The 22,384-nt window shown below is 42.5% G+C and overlaps 1 protein-coding gene across 6 annotated transcripts in view; it reads left to right on the forward strand.

Moving 5' to 3' along the window:
- The window catches only part of GRM3 (glutamate metabotropic receptor 3), a 114,318-nt gene that overhangs the window by 44,047 nt on the left and 47,887 nt on the right, over nt 1–22,384 (forward strand). For all 6 annotated transcript variants that reach the window (XM_074901623.1, XM_074901617.1, XM_074901618.1 and 3 more), the window contains one exon: nt 21,201–21,804. In XM_074901623.1, the coding sequence (XP_074757724.1) occupies nt 21,307–21,804 (498 nt within the window). In that variant the 5' untranslated portion in view covers nt 21,201–21,306. The remainder of the gene's footprint in view (nt 1–21,200; nt 21,805–22,384) is intronic.

Raw genomic sequence — 22,384 nt, forward strand, 5'->3', positions numbered from 1 at the left:
ATTTGTTTTCTCCACAGCTTTTCATTGATAGAATAAAGGGGTGGCACTTATTCCCCAGTAATAAAGGGATTTGTATGTGGTGGAGAAATACTAAATATTCTTGTTTATTAGTTTAGCTAGTGAAAAGGAGAGACCTGTTCACAAGTCCATGAAAAAATATTTCTGAGTGTAAGGATTAGGTGTTCAAAATGGAGAAGTAACCAAAGGAAACAGAGGTCTGTTGCAGGTTTACTTCCCTGTTGCCTTGTTGATCCATCCAGGATACTAACAGTCCCCGAGTGATGATCATGCCATTGCTTCAGACTCACGGTATGCACTGAAGCACAGCTAATGCCCTCTTATAATTGTTTTCTGAATGTTGAAAGCAGCCAGAAAACTCACATGCAGTCATACATATATATGCTCACTACTACCCTTAGGCTGATGGAAATTTTATAAATTGCTTACCCTGTCTGGAACTGTATTGCTTCCAACCAAATAACAGAGCATTGATTTGAGCAGCAAAACTAGGAGTTGGAAATGGTTCTGTGAAACAGCAGGCTTAACAGCTGAAGGTATCAAAGCTCCAAGCCTTCATGCTAGCCAGCTGATGAGTTTTCAGTTTCTTTTCTGTGGCTCCTGAGATGAAATAACAAATTCATAAGTTAGTCCTGTTGACCTTTAAGTATCAATGGAGAAAGTTTGCACCTTCTATCAGAAATTAAAATAATCATTTGGTGTACTTATATGGACTTTTAATACTAATGGTAATAAGGTCCTTGTGCTTATTTTGCAGACCTGTTAGCTCCTTTACTCAATATGTTTATGATGAGGACCTACCCACACCTGCAATAGTCACTCAGGGGCACCAACATGCACCTGGCAAAACTGATTAGTGCACTTACATATGTGTCAGATAAACTGCTGTTCAGACAGGTAATGCAAGGGTGTCCACATACCTGAGGTCAAGATCTACATCACATGCAGATATCTTTTCAAGTTCTCTGACTTTCTTACTACACCTGTTTAAATTCAATATATTTTATACTTGATTCATCAAGTAGAGAGAAGGGAGAAATTTAATTTTTCCACTTGAAAAATTATGGTCCTTTGTGTTACATTTCTATGCTTTCCCGCATTACACTCATATTTAATTCTGTTTAAGTATCAAATATTCATTCAGGATGAATGAATAATTCTGAACAGCTGGAACAAGAGAACAAAAATGTTTTAATGTTAACAGTGGTCCAGATCCATCAGCGAGAAAACCATGATGACACAAATGGAGTCTCTTTCACCAACACTTAATGTGGCCATTACACTGCACAGTGTTTTATTCCCCATGATTACAGTCCTAGCTCAAAACAGTCTGTTGGTACACAAGAGCTCATAGTTCAAACCTACAATGCTCCTGACTTAATGAACCAGTGAAGCCAGTCAAAGGTCTCATGTTGACTCTAACAGGTGTTGATTTCAGCAGCAGACACAAATTCTTGAATTCAGCTGGAAAAATGTTGGTGTTTTCTCTCAGCAGAAGAGACCCTTTCGCTGGTGCCTGTTGCTAAAGCTGTAATTTTCCATCATGTGGCTTTCTTGAGCCCTAGTTGAATGGAAACATAGGGTGTGGCCTGCCTGAGCCTCAGTTTAAGGTGAGCTGAGAGAGTGCTGAGGGTGAGAAAGTTTCAGCCAGGAATTGTGTAAGAGGTACAAAGATGGAAGCACTGCTACTTTGCCATTGAAAAAGATTACATTTAAAAGATTCTATTTAAAAGATTCATTTAAAAAGCAATAGAAATTGAATTTGAAGCAGTCCACTGAGACCGAGCACAAGAGTCATTTGGTCGAGACTTTTACTAAACCACTTGGGATAACTTGAAGCTGGGCTGTTACCAGCCCTTCAACATAATCACCGCTTACACATACTCAGGAAAACCTTCTTAAGAGACCAGCAGCTGAAGCTTTTAAAGAGTCTGTCCTTGCTGAAGGTACTTGAGCCTCTCAGTGCTTCTAGTGCCATCCAGAAAAATCCAGCACAGTAGCTAAGGAGGCTGCATTACTTCATTGTGTCGACTTGGGACCAGCTTATCCATGCAAAGAATGACAAAAGCACAGAGGCAAAACCAGGATTTTATTACAATTGCTGTTCTTAGCAGCCAGCCATGGTAAGGCTGTCCACCAGAAGTCTCCTCTCCATTCTCAGCACAGTCAGGTAGAATGAAGGAAAAAAACCCATGCCACTGAAATGCTACAGCCATCCAAAATGTCTTGCAGTGTACAAATAACTTGGCAGAAGGAGGCTGCTGGCACGAAGAGGGAGAAGGCTTAGAGGAGGAACACAAGAAGATTGCAACTGGGAATAAGGAGTGGGATATGTCTGAGAGATGCTGAGGGACTGAGCTGAGCAGTAATCTGTGAAAGGAACAGTTCACAGGCTGAAAAAATGGAACTTTCAGCATTTGCCATCCTATTGTAAAAAAAAAAAATGCCTACATGCAAGCATCCTAACTGCAAAGTACCAAGTTAACTCACCAAGTTCAAGCTGGACTAACTGGGCCATGCTGTAAAGATAATAAGAATATTTATCTGTCATGAATTCAAGCTTATAGATTAATAGATCATTTGATCTGTATGACTGTATTATGTATTTGCCATTAGCTTTCATCTTTAGCCATACTGGCAGAATCAAAAAACATATTTATTACACTTGGTGGGTTTTAATCAACTTTGCATTTCCCTGTGAGTAGAGTTGGAACACAGATAATCTGCAAAAAAACCTGACAATATTCCAGTTTATTCTGGTTTATTCATATTTAAAAAAAAAAAAAAAAAAAAAAAAAACACAAGCCAAAGAGCATATCACAGATATATTCTCCTGTAAAAGCTTTACATAAGATTTGAAGGAGAGTAAGCTAGCATTAGCCACAGAAGAGAGAAAGATGCAGTGCAAGAAAAAGCTTATCCTCTGGGCTTGATGAATAAAACAACTCGAAGCCAGCAAATCAATGATTCCAGAATGAAACTGAAACACTACCCAGAGAGAGAATGGATTTGAAAAATGTGAGTTCTTCCTATTTCATATGGTATTTCTTCTAGTCACGGAGGGGGGCTTTTTGGTACTAAGGCACACAGGAGTCTGATAGTAATGTGACAGAGGAACTGGTCTTTAGCTATATCAAAAGCTACAAGTACATGAAGGGGAATGACTCTTATCTAGACATCTTTGTTGTAGATGTCTGCATGTGAACTAACTGACTTAATGTGGATTTCATCAATACAGTCAATAGAGCATAGGGTGTGATTCAGTCTAAAATAGATGCCTCCGTTGGTGAAATTTATTGCATGCAGATCTCTTTTGGCTACGCTGACCTCATTGACTAAATGGGAGTCTGAAGAGTTCACTCAATGCAGAAGAGTCCATTGTCCATCTCCGCAGGCCCTCTTTGCTGTCAGTGGAAACAGATACAGTTGAGTGCAATTTATTTCATCCTATCCCAATATCTAAAATATATTAGATGAATCACATCCTGTAATTGACTAATTCCAGGAGTAAAACTGTTCTGTTGGCTTACTTAACAATAGGGAATGTTTAAACCTCAGACCTTGGGACATTTCAAGGATAGAGAAGTGCTCATAGCATGCACTAGTCTTTTGTAGGCTGGTTTCCTAAGGAAACAGGGCTTATATAGTTACATTAACTGACAATCCCAATAAAGTTTGAATCCTAGCCAGTTTCAACAAAACTGGACAAAACACAGACCTCAAAGACATTAATTTGTTACAGGTTTCCTTTTGAGGAGAGGAAGCTGGCTGAGCAAAAGAATGGAGAGTAAGATTAAAATCCCACTGAGAAATTAAAGGCTCAAGTGTGAGCTCAGCCACAATAGAGGATACTGGAGAATCCTCCCTGGAGATAGCCACAGGAAAATAGAGTTTCAATAAACTCACTTGTTCAGATAGGCTATATCACTGTTTGTAACTTATCTTGCATCAGCTGGAAACCACTAGACAATGTATCTGCCCTGGAAAAAAAAAAAAAAAAAAAAAGTCATGGCTTTATACAATGTCAGAAAGAAAATATACAAGCTGAGCAGGTGTCATCTGTGAACAGGCTGGGTTTCAGTGAAATCAGTGGAAATTCAGCTTTAAATTCAGTAAACCCAAATTTCACACCTTTCAGCCTTGTTTTAGAGAGGAAAGCTGCAGGTAGGGCACACTGAAAGCATTCAGTAGCTTATTTAAGACAGCAAGAAATCCATAAGTCAGGATGACTGACCATCTCTGCCACCTGTTACTTTTACGTGAGATACCATCATATTGCAGATGAAGGTGTCTGTTCTGCGATGTACTGAAAACATACAGCCTGTGATAAAGCAAAAGTAGACTGTTACTCAAGTATTGTCTTAATTTTATGTTGGAGAGACACCATAGCATTTACCATTTTAAGTATTGTCACCTGCTTTGACAAGACTTCACCGCTTTGCATGTATGTTTTTCATTCCTGTGTATAGACAGAGGACTTTGGCCGCACTGATTTTGCCTTTCTGAGAAAAAGTGTGCCAGCACCCTCTGTGGCCCGGCAGCTGGGACTCAGCTCTAAAGGGAGGGTATTTCAATACTTGTTGCCAATTTGAGTGTGATGGTCCTAAAAGCACATAAGGTCATTTAATTTAAATCTCTGTGAACTGCCATTCTTTTCCTCTGCAAACCATCATGTAGCTTTTGTTAAAGCTACCATTCTGCCCTAGAAAATTAATTTTAAAATTTCCCTTCAATTTTTTCACATTCATGGGCTTGTTCTCCTTCCACAATTCCCCTCTGCCCAGGCGCTATCAGTCAAACCCCCAGAGTTTGTCCCCAGGCTCAGCAGTGGCCTGACCTGCCACTGAGTTACTGCTGGAACAGAGCCACTTCTAGGTCTTGTGTTTCCTTCTCTTTGACAGAAGACACTTCCACAGTTCATCACCTCCGATGTAGGGTCCTTCTCCTCTTAGAGGCATGTGCCTGGCACAGCAGTAACACCACAGGCTGAGCCTCCTCCCGCCCATTCGCTCCTCACACACCTTCACGATGGGAAGAAAAGACGATCTGCAGAGATCGCTCTGCTCCATCATCTTCCTGCCTCGTGAAACAACCTGTGAATCTGGAAGAATATGCCTCTGAGGGGAATGTAGCGTGTATCACAATCTGGCATGTACAATGCCTAACCTACTTTCTTTGCATACACCTGGTCTTGTGGTTTCTCAGCTCACGTTTTTCAATCACTGTTCATCGGGAGAATTTGGGGCAATTATCAGAGAATAGCATTCGTTGAACACCCACTGCTGCGTGGATGGTTCTGCTGGCATTCCTGTGGTCAGCAGAAATGTTGGCAGACATGGAGCTTCTCCCTGATCAAAGCCAGAAAGTGCAAGCAAAGCAATGAAATCCCCACCTCTGGTTCAGTTTTGTTAACAAATACAAGTAGTGACTCTTGGCCAGTTCCTGAATTCTTTAATGGGATTATTATTCATTCATGCTGGCCTCAGTGAAATTTAGGATGCAAGTATTAATCTTAAATTGCGAAGAGAAATGTAATAACAAGAAAGCTTGTTATTACAAGGCACACAGGCCACACAGAAAGAATATTCAGCTCTGGCCCTCCCAAAATAAATCAGATCTATCTTCCTCCTCCTGGAGTGAAAAAGGAGTACACCCCTAATGTGGACTCTACCTTCCAAGAAATAATAAACCTCTATACAAACAGCTGTGCAAAAAAGTTTTAACTCTTCCTTAACCAAAACTTTGTCTGGCTCCAGTGAGGGATGAAAGGAATTAGATTCAGCCTGCCTAGTTTTCACACAATCACAGAATTTTCTAGGAAAAGACCTTGAAGATCATCCAGTCCAACCATCAACACAACATTAACAGTTCCCAACTATACCAGATCCCTCAGCGCTATGTCGACCCGACTCTTAAACAGCTCCAGGGATGGGGACTCCACCACCTCCCTAGGCAGCCCATTCCAACGCCCAACAACCCCTTCTGGAAAGAAATGCTTCCTAATATCCAGCCTAAACCTTCCCTGGTGCCACTTGAGGCCATTCCCTCTTGTTCTATCGCTTGTTACTTGGTTAAAGAGACTCGTCCCCAGCTCTCTGCACCCTCCTTTCAGGGAGCTGTAGAGGGCGATGAGGTCTCCCCTCAGCCTCCTCTTCTCCAGACTAAACCCCCCCAGTTCCCTCAGCCGCTCCTCGTACGACCTGTGCTCCAGACCCTGCACCAGCTCCGTTGCCCTTCTCTGGACACGCTCGAGTCATTCAATGTCCTTTTTGTAGTGAGGGGCCCAAAACTGAACACAGGAATCGAGGGGCGGCCTCACCAGTGCTGAGTACAGGGGTCAGATCCCTTCCCTGTCCCTGCTGGCCACGCTATTGCTGACACAAGCCAGGATGCCATTGGCTTTCTTGGCCACCTGGGCACACTGCTGGCTCCTGTTCAGCCGCTGTCAATCAACCCCCCCAGGTCCCTCTCTGACTGGCAGCTCTCCAGCCACTCCTCCCCAGGCCTGTAGCGCTGCTGGGGGTTGTTGTGGCCCAAGGGCAGCCCCCGGCATTTGGCCTTATTGAAACTCCCCCAGTTGGGCTCAGCCCATGGCTCCAGCCTGTCCAGGTCTCTCTGCAGAGCCTCCCTACCCTCGAGCAGATCAACACTCCCACCCAACTGGGTGTCAGCTGCAAACTGACTGAGGGTGCCCTCGATCCTCTCGTCTAGATCATCAATAAAGATGTTAAACACGATTGGCCCCAACACTGAGCCCTGGGGGACACCACTCGTGACCGGCCGCCAGCTGGATTTAACTTCGTTCACCACAGCTCTCTGGGCCCGGCCATCCAGACAGTTTTTTACCCAGCAAAGCGTGTGCCCATCCAAGCCTCGGGCAGCCAGTTTCACCAGGAGAATGCTGTGGGAAATGGTGTCAAAGGCCTTACTAAAGTCAAGGTAAACAACATCCACAGCCTTTCCCTCATCCAATAAGCAGGTCACCCTGTCGTAGAAGGAGATCAGGTTTGTCAGGCAGGACCTGCCTTTCATAAACCCATGCTGACTGGGCCTGAGCATCTGGTTGTCCCGCACGTGTTGTGTGATGGCACTCAGGATGAGCTGCTCCATCAGCTTCCCGGGCACCGAAGTCAAGCTGACAGGCCAATAATTTCCCGGATCATCCTTCCGACCCTTCTTATAGATGGGCGTCACGTTGGCCAATTTCCAATCTGTCGGGACCTCCCCGGTCAGCCAGGACTGCTGGGAAATGATGGAAAGCGGCTCAGCGAGCACCCCAGCCAGCTGCTTCAGCACCCTCAGGTGTATCCCATCCGGTCCCATAGACTTGTGTGTGTCCGTGTGATGCAGCAGGTCACTGACTGTCTCCTCCTGGATTGCAGGGGGGTCGTTCTCCCAGTCTCTTGTCTCCTGGCTGAGGAGGCTGGATTCCCTCAGTACAACTAGTCTTGTTATTAGAGACTGAGGCAAAGAAGGCATTAAGCACCTCAGCCTTCTCCTCATCACGTGTTACCATGTTCCCTCCTGCATCTATGAGGGGACGGAGGTGCTCTCTGGTCTTTCTTTTACTACTGACATACTTATAGAAACATTTCTTGTTGTCCTTGATTGCTGAAACCAGATTAATTTCCAGATGGGCTTTCCACCCTGCATAGCCTCACAGCATCTCTGTAATCACCGTGAGTGGCTAAGCCTCTTCTTCCAAAGGCTGTAAACTCTCTTTTTCTCCCCGAGTTGCAGCCAGAGCTCCCCCTTTAGCCGGGATGGTCTTCTCTGTCGCCGGCTTCTCTTACAGCACCTGGGGACTGCCTGCTCCTGAGCCATTAACACTTCCTTCTTAAAGAGTGCCCAGCCTTCCTGGACCCCTATAGCCTTCAGGACCATCTCCCAAGGGATTCTGTCAAGCAGGTGCTCACACCAGACAAAGTCAGCCCTTTGGAAGTTCAGGATGTCAGTTCTGCTTCCCCCTCTCCTGGCCTCTCTAAGAATAAAGAACTCTATTATTTCATGATTTAGGTTTCTGATTGAGGCAGTGAACTTAGGGTTGTTTTCACAATAAGCTCCTGCTTTCCACAGTACAGGCAGCACCTGCAGAGGGTATTTCATCCCACCCAGTATAGGAATTGCCATTTGGAGGTTCCTATCTCCATCCATACATTGTAAAGGAACCCAAGATATGAAATCTCATTTTAGATTTCTGAAATTAGATATGAACATTTATCTTTAGTGAAGAACTTTATTAATTTTTATTCAGGTATATTACCTTTCCAGTACAAGAATGAAAGAACATCAGACAAAGCTGTAGGGAGGCAGGATCAAACAGGGAGGTGTGTTTTTACAATTAAAAAAAAGTACTTTTCCCAGATAAGTACTAGAACTGCATTTCAAAGCTCTGAAGTTCATTTGCTGGATGCTAACATTTTCATGGGTTCAAAGGCAAAAAGTACAAGTTTGTACAAGATAAATCTATTTCTGTTTAATAAATTCAGAGGAATCATATCCAGTGTAGGAAGCCTCTGAGCTCTAAGCTGTTGGAGATTGGAAGCATGATCATAGGAAGTAGCACAATGCACTTGTTCAATTTTTGCTCATTTTTGTAGGCACCAGCTTTAACCACTGCCAGAGGAGGACATAAGGAAGGTGAACTGCCAGCCTCACGAATTTATGTATTCATGTCTTCCCACTGAAGTCAATCAAGAGACGCCAGTTTCCACAAACTGCAAAGCAAGTCTTAATTCAGTAAAGTCTCAAGCCCTGTGCTTTGTAAACACTGACTATGAGGTACAGAGAGCTTAAATTGCTGCCCACATCCTGCAGCAGTCCATAGGGCTAGAGCAAGCCTGCAGTGCAGCCTATGCCAAGAGTAAATTCACAGCCTGTCTTTCCTAGGCAGGAAATACCTTGGGAAGACATGTGGTCCTCATGCTTACTAGTCCAGGGTGGATTTCTCCCCCGTGAACTTTTCAAATGACCCTGAGTCTATGTAGACATTAACATCCACGCTGACCAGCATCAAGTGTTAAGCAGCTGTTGAGCAGCTCAGCAGTATCTTGGCAGGAGAACCCCCTGCTTTCATCAGTTCTGAGCATGGAACCTGCTGCCTACCCATGTGCTCCCTCCCTCCTGTAGCAGAGGAGGCAGAAAATGGCCACCACCCATGCCCTGCTTATGTCAACTATGAAAATAAGATTATCGACAGATCAGAACAGCTCTTGCCAGCCAGCAATAAATGGTTCACATCTGCGTGCCTGCCTCCTTGTCATTCTAGTTTTTACACTAAATTAGGGAACCAACTCACTGATTTTCCTCTAGAAGCATGTTTACTTTATTCATCTGCAGATTGCATCTTCTCATACAACTAACAGGATCCAAAATATATATAACCCCCACCTTCCCAAGAATAAAAACACTCCGGGGATGCTCAGCTGCAAAAAAAGAACCTATTTTTCTGTCCATAAGTGCCCATTCTTCCAGCCTGTTTCAGGTCCTAGTAGGTTTGGCATCCTTGTGCTTTAATTGTCTGACTGGACTTTGGGAAAGGATTTCCCAAGGACTTGCTATGAAGAAGGAACTTGGTGGCAAAAATATCTTTCTCTCAATATTTTTTACCAATTAGCATGCTTCATCTAAAAATTAAAGAACAAATAGGAACAACTTTGTCTTTCCTTATATAAGACGTGGCCATATGTGAGGATGGAGGACAAGGTTAGCACAGGTTTAGGAAGACATGAATCTCTTCATGTCTGAGATTTGGCACCACAGAGCAACTTCTCGCAAGAAGTGTCACAGGCATGCGGTGTGCTTTGTTCTACGACTCAGCTGGGTCCTTCATCTGCTGCCAGGCATGCTGATACAAAACACTGGTACCGTTCAAGAGACTCTTAATAGGGCCTGTGTCTTTCCTTGCCTTCGTTAGCAAGGAATTCCCCCCTTGCACTATCAGACCATAAAGTATTTTGGCAGATGTATTGAAGACCAGACTGGGCAGGCTGTGAATACTGTTCTGTGGCTGATCAGATGGCTGAAATGCCATTTACTGTCAGCAGAGAGAAGAATAAAGACAAAGCCAGCATTAGAGAAAGCTGTTTCCTGAACCACACTGAGCAGAAGGTGCCAGACCACAGGTGGCAAGGTCCTCGGGGTGTCCTGGAGCAATCGGCGACTGGAGCCAAGGCAGGCCATCAAACCATGGCTTTACATAGCACACTGTTGCATCTCTTCTTTCATAATTTGTGCTAAGTGCTCTCTAAATTTTGAGTTAAGCAGTTGTTGCCATAGCAATGGCCATTTAGAGTGAGAGAAGGCAGCGAGCATGTTGGGGATGTGAGGTTCTGGCTCATCACATAAAAATATATATGTGCATGTACATACACTGTTGTGGAGCTGCACGAAAGAAGCCAAATAAACAGTTTACACCAGATCTGAGGGACAGACAGATCATATGGAAAAAGGAGCAGCTTGCTGCAGGTTGGAGGGGTTTGTTCCAGGATGCACCTTCACCTACAAAGAGCTGAGTCTGAAATAGAAATGAGCCTGAGTGGTGACTGACCTATATTTCATTTCATACCAGTAGAAGTCACTCCCTTCGTCGGGACAAGGCATGTTTGTTACTGCCTTTGTAGGACATGTCGTTGCAGAAACAGGAGAAATTTGCTTTCACATGTTTATTGTTATTAAAAATAATCCTTGCTGCTAGCTCTTTAACAGGAAATGCTTTTCAGAAATTTACTCCCAGCGTTTATACTAGCTTATTTGCCAGGGCACAGGCTGCCAAAAAGTCAATAAATAATACAGGTATTGTTTTACCTCATTTTAGGTCCACTTCTAAGATTTTTTTCTGCATTTCCAGCACTAGCATTTCTGATGGCCACAGCAAGACAGATTCAGGGCTTTATTTTTATGGGTTTTATTCCTCACTTTATGCCACCTCTCTGTAGGGTGATTAAACTGTATGAGCCTAAATACCTACAGCTAGAGCAACATCCTCCTGACATACCTGAGTGCATGTCCCTGAGGGCTTTGGCAGACTTTAGTCTTCCTCTGACTAAATTTGGCTAATAAGTGGAGTTAGGTGTCATCTTGATCAGCAAAAGCAGGCAGTGCCTGAAGTTAAGTGCTTTGGGAATTCTCAGCCTGAGAGTGAGTTTTAGATCCCTGTAGCACTAACTAATGAAAAGAGCAGGCAGTTTGCATCACTGCCTGGGACCCCAATTCTGTCAAAGTCCCAGATTAGACTGGTTGTGAATGGTTTTTTTAAAGTCCATAAATTCATAGCAGGGCATCCAAATTTGAAAAACATAGCCATAAACTTACTATGGCATACTTTCTCCATCCGTAAGCTCAGACAGTGTCATGGATCAGAATTAAACATTACCAGATTCCTGTAAGAGGACATGATTTAAGGTTTGACAATAATTTTAGGCCCCAAAGAGTTAAATAAATGTAAGTATTTTCTAAGTATATCTCTGTTTTGTTATTTCTCAGCAAATAGAAACCACCAGTTCCTGTTCCCCACCAGTGACATTACCTGCTTCTAAGGGCAAGCAGAGTGAATGGCAGGTCTGAGAGATTGAGGATATTGTTTCCATCAAGCTTCCAGTTGTACTTTCTGGCAGAGGCAAGGCAGTATCACACCCTTCTTTGCCAACTGGAAATGAAAAAAGCAAAGACGATCTCTAAGTCAGCAAAATCCACAGGTTTCAGTAGTTTACTGATTTACAACAGCTGCAAATCAAATTCAGTAAAATTTTTAGAAAAACACAGTTCCTGTAGATAGCTGAGGGCAGCTTTTGTTTCCAATAAACTTCTGTGACATTTGTGATTAGAACTATAAAGGCAGTAAGCACAATTCACAATCAATTATGTTTTATTAATGTTTTTTTGATATACGCCACAGCCCAGTAATCATGAAGCTGTTCAACAGCGTTGTTCTAAAATCAGCTAATAGCAGGATGTAATTTGCAGCTGTCTCTGCTAACTTAAAAAACACTTGCTCTGTTAATTGTGATTTCACACTCCACTGAATGCTGTAGCCTGGAGGTAACATTCATGTGATGGAAGAGTTATCAGTCTGGGCTCTGGTGGGGAGGAAAGGATCATTTCAGGAGAGGTAACTGTTGTTAAATTTTTAATCGTTTTATGTTAAAAAAAAAAAAAAAAAAAAAAAACACAAACCCAACAACTTAGCAGCAAAAAGCTACAATCCATTGCTAAACAATTCTTTCCTTTCTTTAAAAACCTGAACAGCCTTTCCCTGTTTTCATCCCTTTGTGCTATTGTCAAGAACTCAATAACACATGGGACCAGTAGGTGAGACCCTGTTTGTGTAATCAGGCACCTAGGTGAACTAGTTCGCCTAAAGCAAGTGCCTAAGGGTTCATTAGAAAGATTTTTGAGCCTTTGGAGGTCTCCAGAGACACCTTGTGTCTGTCTTAAGTCAGAATAGGCAAGACATTCTCTTGGGGGAGGTCAAAGGTGCCTAAAATGTGAGCATATGTTAAGTATGCAAGTTAGGCAGATTGAATCTCATCAGTAAATGGTCAGTGGTGATGAGACAAGAGTTCAGCACTGAACAGCCAAGGGCAAGGCAACAACAGCTCCTTCTCTGAAGCACTTCCAGTGTATATGTCAGAGGGAGAAATATTGCCTCATTTGACAAATGGGAAGAATCATTTTAGCTCGGAAAATTCCCAGCTGAGTGTTTGGTACTGCCACGGCAAACTGGGACATACAGCTCAGCCCAGACGGGGATGGGAGCACCAACCTGGGAAGGTTTTTATGACTGTCATGGAGGAAGGAGCCATGGAGGGGGCTTGGCCCACTGTTGTCCATCACCTTTGCTATTGCAGTTTCTTCTATCCTGACCAGTGATGCAGAGGACACCAGGCCAGGTTTGAATGCCACTACCTGGGGGTCCAGGCAAGGATTGGATCCCATTATAGCAGACTGGGTGGCAGCAGAAGTCATCCCACATAGAGACAGAGAAAGGAAAGGGTGCACACTTAGCTGCTTTGTAAGGCCTGTGTGATTCTAAGGGTGACTGTGCTGGCAAACAGACCGAATATCAACAGAAACAATAGTGAGAAAGGACTCACTGCCCTCCACATATGCAAAGGCTCAGCCATACTTTGGCCGTGTTGCCACAATGTGAGGGAAATGCAATGTCTTGGCAGAGGAGTGATGAAAGTTAAATCTGGCAGCTCACACTGATGCTATTTGGAGGGAGCCAAGAATACACACACAGAGCACCTTGGCTGGAGCACGGGCAGAAACTCATGGAGAAATCTGGGCCCAAGAAAAACTCTGCAGATGTTGCAGAGCTCAAAAGTGATTATGAGTACAAGACAGAAATGAGATCTGTAAGGGCAGAAAAAAATAGATGCTTAAGAACCAAGTAAGAGGGAAAGGCTAAATACTTGTCCAAAGACTAAATGCACAGATACTCCCTGGGGAGCTATACTTAGGTTGATGTTAACTTCACTTAGTTAAGCTTCACTTGTAATAAGCACAAGTGTTAAAGCTCCTCTTAGCAAAAAGTTTCATTCCAGGACATGATGCTGAAAACATCATGGTTCACTTTTTGCAGGACTACTCTACATTTATGCCATTACCTCTCTCACCCAGCCTTTGACATTGCTGACCTTAGAATGGCAGTGTCATCCCTGCACCACCTAGCAGGAATAATTGCTATGGCATCCACAGGTCACAGAAGGCAGCTGCTCCTTTGTACCCAAAATCTTTATGCTATCCCTTTTCCTCTTCCATGTCTTTCTGGGACCACACAGGGAGACTGAGACTAAAGTCGACTAACACACAATCAATAAGCAGACAGCACTTGTCTGTTCGGTGCTGTCTCTGCTGGTGTGCTTTCAGCTGTCGCCAATGCCTGGAAGAAATAAGCAGATGGATCAAAAGCAGTAGGATTCAGCTCAATCCAAAAAAGACAGACGGGAAGATGGTGGGACTTTCAAAGGTCTAACCCTGCATTACATCAAGATCATTACACCACAAATTGTCCAGATGGTACAAAGCCTCAGGCTCATGGCTGGACTTCTCAATACACTTGAATATACTTATTATCAAAGTACGGAAGAAACTCTAACGAGTTAGGAGACTGCATGACCTGACCCAGATCTCTAACTCTGGTGGTCTGCTCATTGTAGCTTCTTCTCCTGAGAACAAACTCACTTTAGAAGGACTCAGACAGTGCCAAATGCACTCATGTAATTTAACAAGTAGCAAAGAGCCATATTTCCACATCACACTACTGTCCGGTAATCTCCAGAGGCTCCTTGTTCCTCCCCAGGGTAAATTAATAGGTCTTGTTCTAATCTGTAGAGTCCTTTAATATCTAGAAACTTCAAGAGTATCATGTCAGAGACATCTGTTTTCCTGTCTGATTAATATTTTAAATTCTCTTTTTGAAACAGGATGAATATATCGTAGATCTCTGAGGAAAGGGCTGGACATCTGTTGTATGTTGACATTGTAAAAATATAAAGCATCACTTGTTGATGCTAACAAAATACAAACAGTAATGCAGTGTTCTGATGTTTCTTCTTCTCATTCTAAAGTAACAGAACATAAGTTTTTGTTTTAAGAGGAATGTTCTCATTCTACATAACATATTATCTCTTGCTTTATATTTCATTCTTTATATTGAAAGTGCCATTTAAACATTCAGGGTTTTTCAAACTCTTCTACAATATGCTAGGCATGGGATGAACTTGATTGGCTTGTACTCTTATACTGCTGGCAGTGGTAATTGTATTAATTAATGTTTTTCATATATGGATTTCCAAGCTGAAATGAAAGGCAGAAAATCACGTAGCTGTAAAGCCATTTTTGTCATTTTTCACAAGGAATTAAAAAAAAAAACCCTCTGAGATATAACAGCCAGCAATTGAAATTTAAAGCCCTTTGATTCATTTTCAGCAACTTTATGTGTCAGCACATGATTAACATTTCATAAAAGAAATTTCTTCATTTACATGGAAGAAATGTACTTGTTTTCTCCTCCTCACCATGTTTTCTGCAACTTTTTCCTCTTCCTTTTATTTCCTGATTTAAGCTATCAGATTGCAGTCAGCCAGAATCAGGATGTGAGCAATTTGTGTACCTGGCACATATCTGTCACCGTAAGGCTTGAGTTCCTTTACAAATATTTGCCTTCCAGAGGTGATGGCATCTCTAATTATAATTGATAAGAAGACTCAAGCTTGTCCATCACTTCCTTCCGACAAAGTAAGACATCTTATCTTTCAGAGCGGTTCTCACCAGACACTAAGTTCAAGTTGTGGCAGAACACGTATAAATGTGCCAAATGTGTTAGATGAGCAATGCTGTTGTGAAAGTTATCCATGATCTCTGAAAGAAAGAAACCATGGTATTTAATTTGTTGTGTCAGTCTTGAAAGATACGCCAGAATTTTCAGCCAAAATTGGCATTGTTTCAGAAATCCGCTTCCCTAGGATGAGATCTGTAGGGCACAGCAAGGGCTCAGGGAAAGGTATCTCTCTGATAGGATCTCCTTGGAGAATGGGTGTATTGATGTTATTAACTTCAATGTTGCAACATGCCACAAGAGCACAGGTGTGGGGAACCTCCCCTGTGACCTACCACTAAGAAAAGTCCTCCTCCGAGGAAAGTTCACCAAGGGTGGTTGGTGATACCAAGTTGACATATGGCTCCAGGCACCACAATATCACATTACAGTCCTGAATAATGCACTAAAATTCCATGACTGCCAAGAGGGAGCCACCCACAATAAAGCTAAACATAATCTTCTCTAGCACCCACGTCAGCTCTTGTTGCATCTTTTCTCAGGAAGCTGGGTAAACAGACCAGCCCTGAAAAACACTGCAAATGGGAACAAATGTGGGGGGAATTTAGGATACAGCACATGGTAAGGATGAGAGGAAAACCCTGAAGAATTTTAGCCCAGTCATGTAGATTGTCCCATTTACTAGTTAATTGTGTTGAAAAACAGCCAGGAGATCTGAGGTGCCTCAGCTCTCGATAAGTTTTTCCATTCCATCCTTATAAGTGGAAAATTGGAAATTCTACAGCTGTTGGATAGACTGCCAGTGCCAACCATTGGTGCTGATATGCTGGAAGGTATCAGCAAAAATGTCATTGATGTATGAACAATCATACTCAATTTACAAGTCATCTGGCTAAATGAAAGATTCAACTGCACTTCTTTTTGGAGTTTGACACCTAGAAAAATAGACTGAAGACACTTAGTCTAATAAGAATTCACCCCTGAAACAGTTTCAGGTGGAGCTACTCTGTGAGCTGCAAACAGAAACCCTGTAGAAGACCAGAGCTGTCATGTGAATGTAGCCCTGGAAGGAAGCCATGAAAGACAAATTTAGGTTTGGAGATGATATCGGTGGGATACTGAACGTAGAAAACCCAGACATTTTCTTTCTCAATCTAGTTACTTTCACGGAAACAAGAATGTGCACAATCCTTAGTAAATAAACAAACTTGCACCAAGAAATACAGGGTTTGTGCAATCAACTTTTTACAGGCACAGAAATAGTCTGCCAAAACTGATTATTCAGACCAAGAGGCAAGGGTATTTTCAACAAGAGCAGCACAGCTGCCATTTAACACAAGTGAGTTGCTTTCACTGAAAGAAGTGCTGACAGTGTCTCCTAAGAGCAGATGTAGCTCTCCCCTGTGGATCTGTGCTGGTGGAGAGAAGGGTCTCCAGAGTGCCAAGTGAAGGTGTTTCACAAGCCGTGTGCTGCCGGATGAAGTTCACGTAGGGAAGTGCTGGCAGAAACCTTCTGATGCAGACATGGAAACCTTTCTTCCTTCGGCATGTTTCTGTTTAATTTTAATTTCAATATTTGGATCACTTCTGTAGCTAGGCTCTACATCTATTTCCACCAGGAATCCAAAGCCTATAGGGCTGGAGTGTACATATTTTTAATACTAACAGAACACCTAGAACAATACAACCCTGCCCATAGCTGGAGTTAAAGCATTAAATACAAATGAAAAATGAAAGAATTGCAGCTTGATCAACAGGTACTACTTTCTGAAATGTCCCAGAAATATGTTTTTAGTAGAAGAGGGTACTGCAAAGCCAAATTGCCATGGTCAGCATAGTAAAATCACTTCTGGTAGGAAATGGCAAGTCTCGACTCTGGGGTGTTACCTTCACCATGGTTAAGGGGAGGAATATGGGCTGTATCAGCCTGGAACAGGTATAAAATGTTTGTATATGTAGTCATGAGTTATGCAAGCTGCACCGAAAGCATGTGGGAGGTGCATGCCAGAGGGAACAGGAGAGAAACTGAGTTGCTAGCCCATCTTTGCGAGCTGCTTTAAAATAACCTCCCTTCTTCACATCAAGCAGTCTGTTCAGTGTCACCATAGTGACGCTGCTCACCAGCCACCCAAATCTGCCTCGCAGCTTCCTTCAGGAGTCCCACCACCCAGAAGCCGTTGCTCCTGAAAGCATCCCTCCCTCACAGCCCGAAGGGGAAACCTCCCATGACAAACCAGCCTACGAATTAATGCCTCTGCTCACCAACCTGTGAACAGCACCTTTGGTCCTTGGCAGGACACTGGGATGCTGGTACATGGATAGCAGTGCACAGGCTACTGAGTCCACAGAAGGAGAGACGCACTTTTGATACCCAAAGCTGTGTTTCTGGTAACTGTCTCTCATAACAAAGGATTAGACCTAAAACAGAATTATCATGTTTTCCTGGAAAGCAGGACTCTGCACGGGTGGTGTCTCCCTGCAGTGTCAAAGCGTCTGTGCAAAGCTCAGAGCCTCACAGGGATTGCCAAGTGGGGAGGCTAAGGTGAGAGATGTGGGTGGGTGGCTCCCACCCATGGTCACCCCTTATCAAGCAGCTCATCCCCAGATAGAGCGAGATCACAGGGTCGAGTCATCTGTGTTCCCACCATCTCCTCCCTTCCTATCCCTGGACACCTTCAGACCGGTGCCCTCAATGCAAAGTGGCACAGAACAAACAGAGAAATGGTCATACCTATTCCCAGTCCTCACCTTCTCCAGTCATTCCTTGGCTTCTGCTGGCACTGATCCTCTGCTGATTTCATCACTGATTTCAGTTTCCCTCAGCAGGGCCACTGTGACCATCTTAAGTGACAAAATATCGAAAACCTTTGCACTCTTTGCAGGGAAAATCAGTTCTCTCTGTAGCATCATTCATTTTACATATACACTTTTTATGTGCAATGGTGAAATTATTTTCAGTACCTTCCTACCCTTTATTGCTGACGTACCGGACACGTAGATCTCTGGTACACAGATGTGATGCAAGGTGGAGTGTGATGCCGTTTGCAGAACACAGCACCTATGAAGGAGTCAGGGGGATGAGAACGGCCTCCTTGCTGTTCGGGGTAAATCCACTGTAGCTCTAGACATGTCTCAGGTAGGCTTTAGAAAACCTCATAGAGGACCCGCTTTACAAGCCTTTTCTTTGGCAAAGTTAGTTGTTCTTTGCAGTGTTGAAGGGCTGTTGAAACCAGCCTGGTTTTAATATGACCTTATAAAAGACTCACATAAAAGCCAGAAGGAGCAATGGGAAACAAAGGAGGTTTATCATTAAGGTATCAGAGGAGCACTGGAAAAGATCAAAGTTTGATTCTTGGCTGTACTGATGACCTTAGGTAAATCTTTCAGGAACAGGCTTGGAAGAGAGACCAGCTTGCTTAGGAAGTTTTTCAGTCAGTGCCTCAGTGGGAACCAGGGGATGCAGGGCACAGCTGAAGCATGTTCTTCAATTCCTGAAGGTATGCAGAGACCTTTTCAAAGTTTGATAGTGATTGTGAGTACCAAGCAAATAAAAAACTGAATTTAGACTCCTGAGAATCTCAATCCATCTTTCTGTGCCTCTTTTCTCCCAAGTGTAAGACAGAGAAAATAAATATTTTACCAGTGTTGTAAGGATAAATGTATGAATATTTGCTGAGATACAGTGGTGACAGAAGCTACAGAATTAAATAAAATGGATATTGCCTTTTAAAAAATTTCCAAATCCTGTTTTTATTCAAACAGTCGATCAGTGATAAGAACAATGGAAGTTGGTCTGACTGAATTATTAACCACAAAACCATATATGTGACAAATGCCACATTTTTGTCTGATAATTATTTGCAATGGGAGAGTATCACCATTTTATATTCCTGTATATGCTTGAATAATATTTGGTAAATTATAGTACTGCTGAATACAGCTACTTCGTTACTCTTCCTAACATTGCCAGAAAATATATTTTCTGGGCCTGCATAATAAATCACCTGTGATCAGCAAACTCTCTTACTTATAGATCACTGAGGGATGATGAAGCTTGATTTCCATTGACATATCACTTATTTCAGAATAGAAAATTCTGCGGAGAGAGCCTGCAGCTCAGACTATACACACGTTTACTAAGATTGCAGAGAAAGAACTTGAACAGTGCGTCTGACACATTGCTGATTTATGAGAGAACAATGTTGGACAAAATATGAATAAAATACTATCTTTTCACACAATTTGGTACAGCAACATTTAAATTGTACCAGGGTCAACAACTGCCTTGCAATAAACATGCTCACCCATCATTCAGTGTTAAATATTAATTGTTGCTTATTCCAATTTATTTGTGTTAAGTGTTTCTAAATTGTAAATAACACTGAAACTTTAATAATAACATATACTCTGTTAAGTAAAAGGTAAGTACAGAGAGGAATTGTTGAAGTGATTTATTTAAATATTACCACACTTGATTTATCTGAGGATTTGGAGATCAAGGCAGCCAGTTTGTTATATTTGAAGAGATATTGACAAGGAGTCAATAGACAAATCATGCATCTATATTGCGTATACAGACTTTGTGTATGTGCATTTAGTTCCAGAATTGTTACAACAGTATCTTCATTCTAAGGCTTGATTTTTCTTCTTTTAAGGTCATTGGTAAACTGCCTTGACCTTAGTGAGAGTAAAATCATATCCTAAGTACATACATCACTGCTCTGTTCTCCCCTTGATCTGAGCACTGAACTGCGATTAACATTAAAGAGAGCAAGTCCAGCCGTAAGCATTTTCATGCCCTAAGCAAACATCAAGTACAAGACTCATCCTTGTCATGTCTCTTCTTTTTCTCTTTCATCTCTCTTTTTTTTTTTTTTTTTTTTACTTAATTTGCTTGCAAGACAATCTTTTGTGCCTGAAGAAGGGATGGTTTTGTGAAGGAAGGACGGCTTAGTGATTGAGGCATTTGATGGAGAGCCAGGTTCAACTTCCAGGCCTTTCACATAATAACTACCCCTGGTAGATCACTTAGTAAAGTGCCTTGCAGAACTGCAATGCTAATAACTAAATGGACCAAGGACCACTCTCTGTTGGTGATGCCTACCAACATGAAATGGCTGAAACACTGTGACCACTGTGACCAGTCTTTATTGGGAATGGTCTCTTTGACCTGAGTCAAAGCCGTCCCAGGGAGCTTTCTAACAGTTAAATGGTATGACATGGACTTGATTGCTTTTCTATTACAGACACAGCCTCCAGTTCCCACCTAGCAAAACGGGCTTCTCCTATGTTTCAAACATTTGTCACAGCCCAAAAATAGAGGTAAAGCACCAAGTGGTTTCTCCCATCCTCTCACTGACTGCACCAGGTGAGCAGGCTGGTAAAGGAAGGCAAGGCAGGTGGACTACAGCAAGAAGCTTTGAATCTGAAGGCCAAATGCTGAGTTCAGCAAAAATTAACAGCAAAAAAATTTGTTAAGGGAAGGTTGGAAGCAGCTGGACACACAGTGAATGAGATTCTTATGAATCTTATGAGTCTATAAGACTCCAAATCCAGAAAAGAGGGAAGATTCAATAAGAGAGGATGGTACAAAAAAATGTCAAAAGTGGTCTCTTTTCTTGCAAAATGTAAAACATTGTTGAGCAGTGGTCAGCATTAAATATATCACCCCATATGTCTGTGGTCTTTGTGCATAGCTGTCATAGTGGATGCTTAGTCCATAATAAGTTATGGAGCAAATTTAATAAGGTGTTCTGTGAGATTGCAAGATAAATGTATTTCTTACTTTCCATGCTATCCAGAGATCCCTTAAGAGTGCTCTTGAATATTTTATTCATTAAAGTTTTGTACAGCTCACATCTCCTTTTGCCTTTTCTAATTCCTTCCATCTCTTCTTTAGAGGTCCAGTGGAAAGACTTGTTGGCTTGTTCTTCACTGGCTTGTGGGACAGCATTTGAAATTTGACAATGGATCAGAAGGACTGAAGAGCACTCTTGCTCCCACCAATGTTTCTTAGAGCTGCTAAAACAGGACCAATGAAGATGTTCACCAGACTCCAAGTCCTTGCGCTAGCTTTGTTTTCCAAAGGAGTTTTCCTTTCCCTAAGTGACCACAGCTTTGTAAGGAAGGAAATTAAGATAGAAGGAGACCTGGTCTTAGGAGGCTTATTCCCAATCAACGAAAAAGGCACAGGGATAGAAGAATGTGGGAGAATCAATGAAGATCGAGGCATCCAACGCTTGGAGGCCATGTTGTTTGCCATTGATGAAATCAACAGAGACAACTATTTGCTGCCAGGAATTAAACTTGGAGTTCACATCTTGGACACATGTTCCAGGGATACATATGCCTTAGAACAGTCTTTGGAGTTCGTCAGGGCATCTTTGACTAAAGTGGATGAAACAGAGTATATGTGCCCTGATGGCTCATATGCCATTCAAGAGAATTTACCATTACTCATTGCAGGAGTCATAGGCGGTTCCTATAGCAGTGTCTCCATACAGGTAAGTCACAGGAGGCCCATCAGGTGAGAATATGTCTGCATTTCCTGTGAGAGAACCACTGCTTACCTAAGTTTGTCAATAAAGCAAGTCTTAGCTCAATCACTTTACCCTAGGGGTCAATCTAATACACAATTTTTACTGAACTTATAGTAGTTTGATTCACTCTTTAAAACACATCCTGTAGTTTAAACCTCTGGCACCTGTCTACTTCTGCTAGTTTTCATGTATCCTGAAGGCATCTGAAGTTTCCAAAAGAATTGATTTTGAACTCTGTATTTCATGAAACTTTTACAACTCTAAGTTCAGATGTCCTCAGTATTTCTTGCTCCCTCCTTTTGGTACATTGTAACTGCAGCTTTTGGTTTTACAATATTGGTCCCAAATAGGGTCTCAGTAGGGTGCTGGAGAGTATTTCATGGCTTGCAAATGTGCAAAGTTGGAAGTGAGTTAAATGCTCCATCTCCAGCTAGGGTGCACCATGCTTGGTTTCAACTACAAGAGACTAAACATAATGTTGATTCCTTCCGGTCTTGGCTTCCCATTTTTTATAAATTCATGATAAAACTTTAAGTCCTTGGCA

Source organism: Athene noctua, chromosome 3 (assembly GCF_965140245.1).
Source record: "Athene noctua chromosome 3, bAthNoc1.hap1.1, whole genome shotgun sequence".
Lineage (NCBI taxonomy): Eukaryota > Metazoa > Chordata > Aves > Strigiformes > Strigidae > Athene > Athene noctua.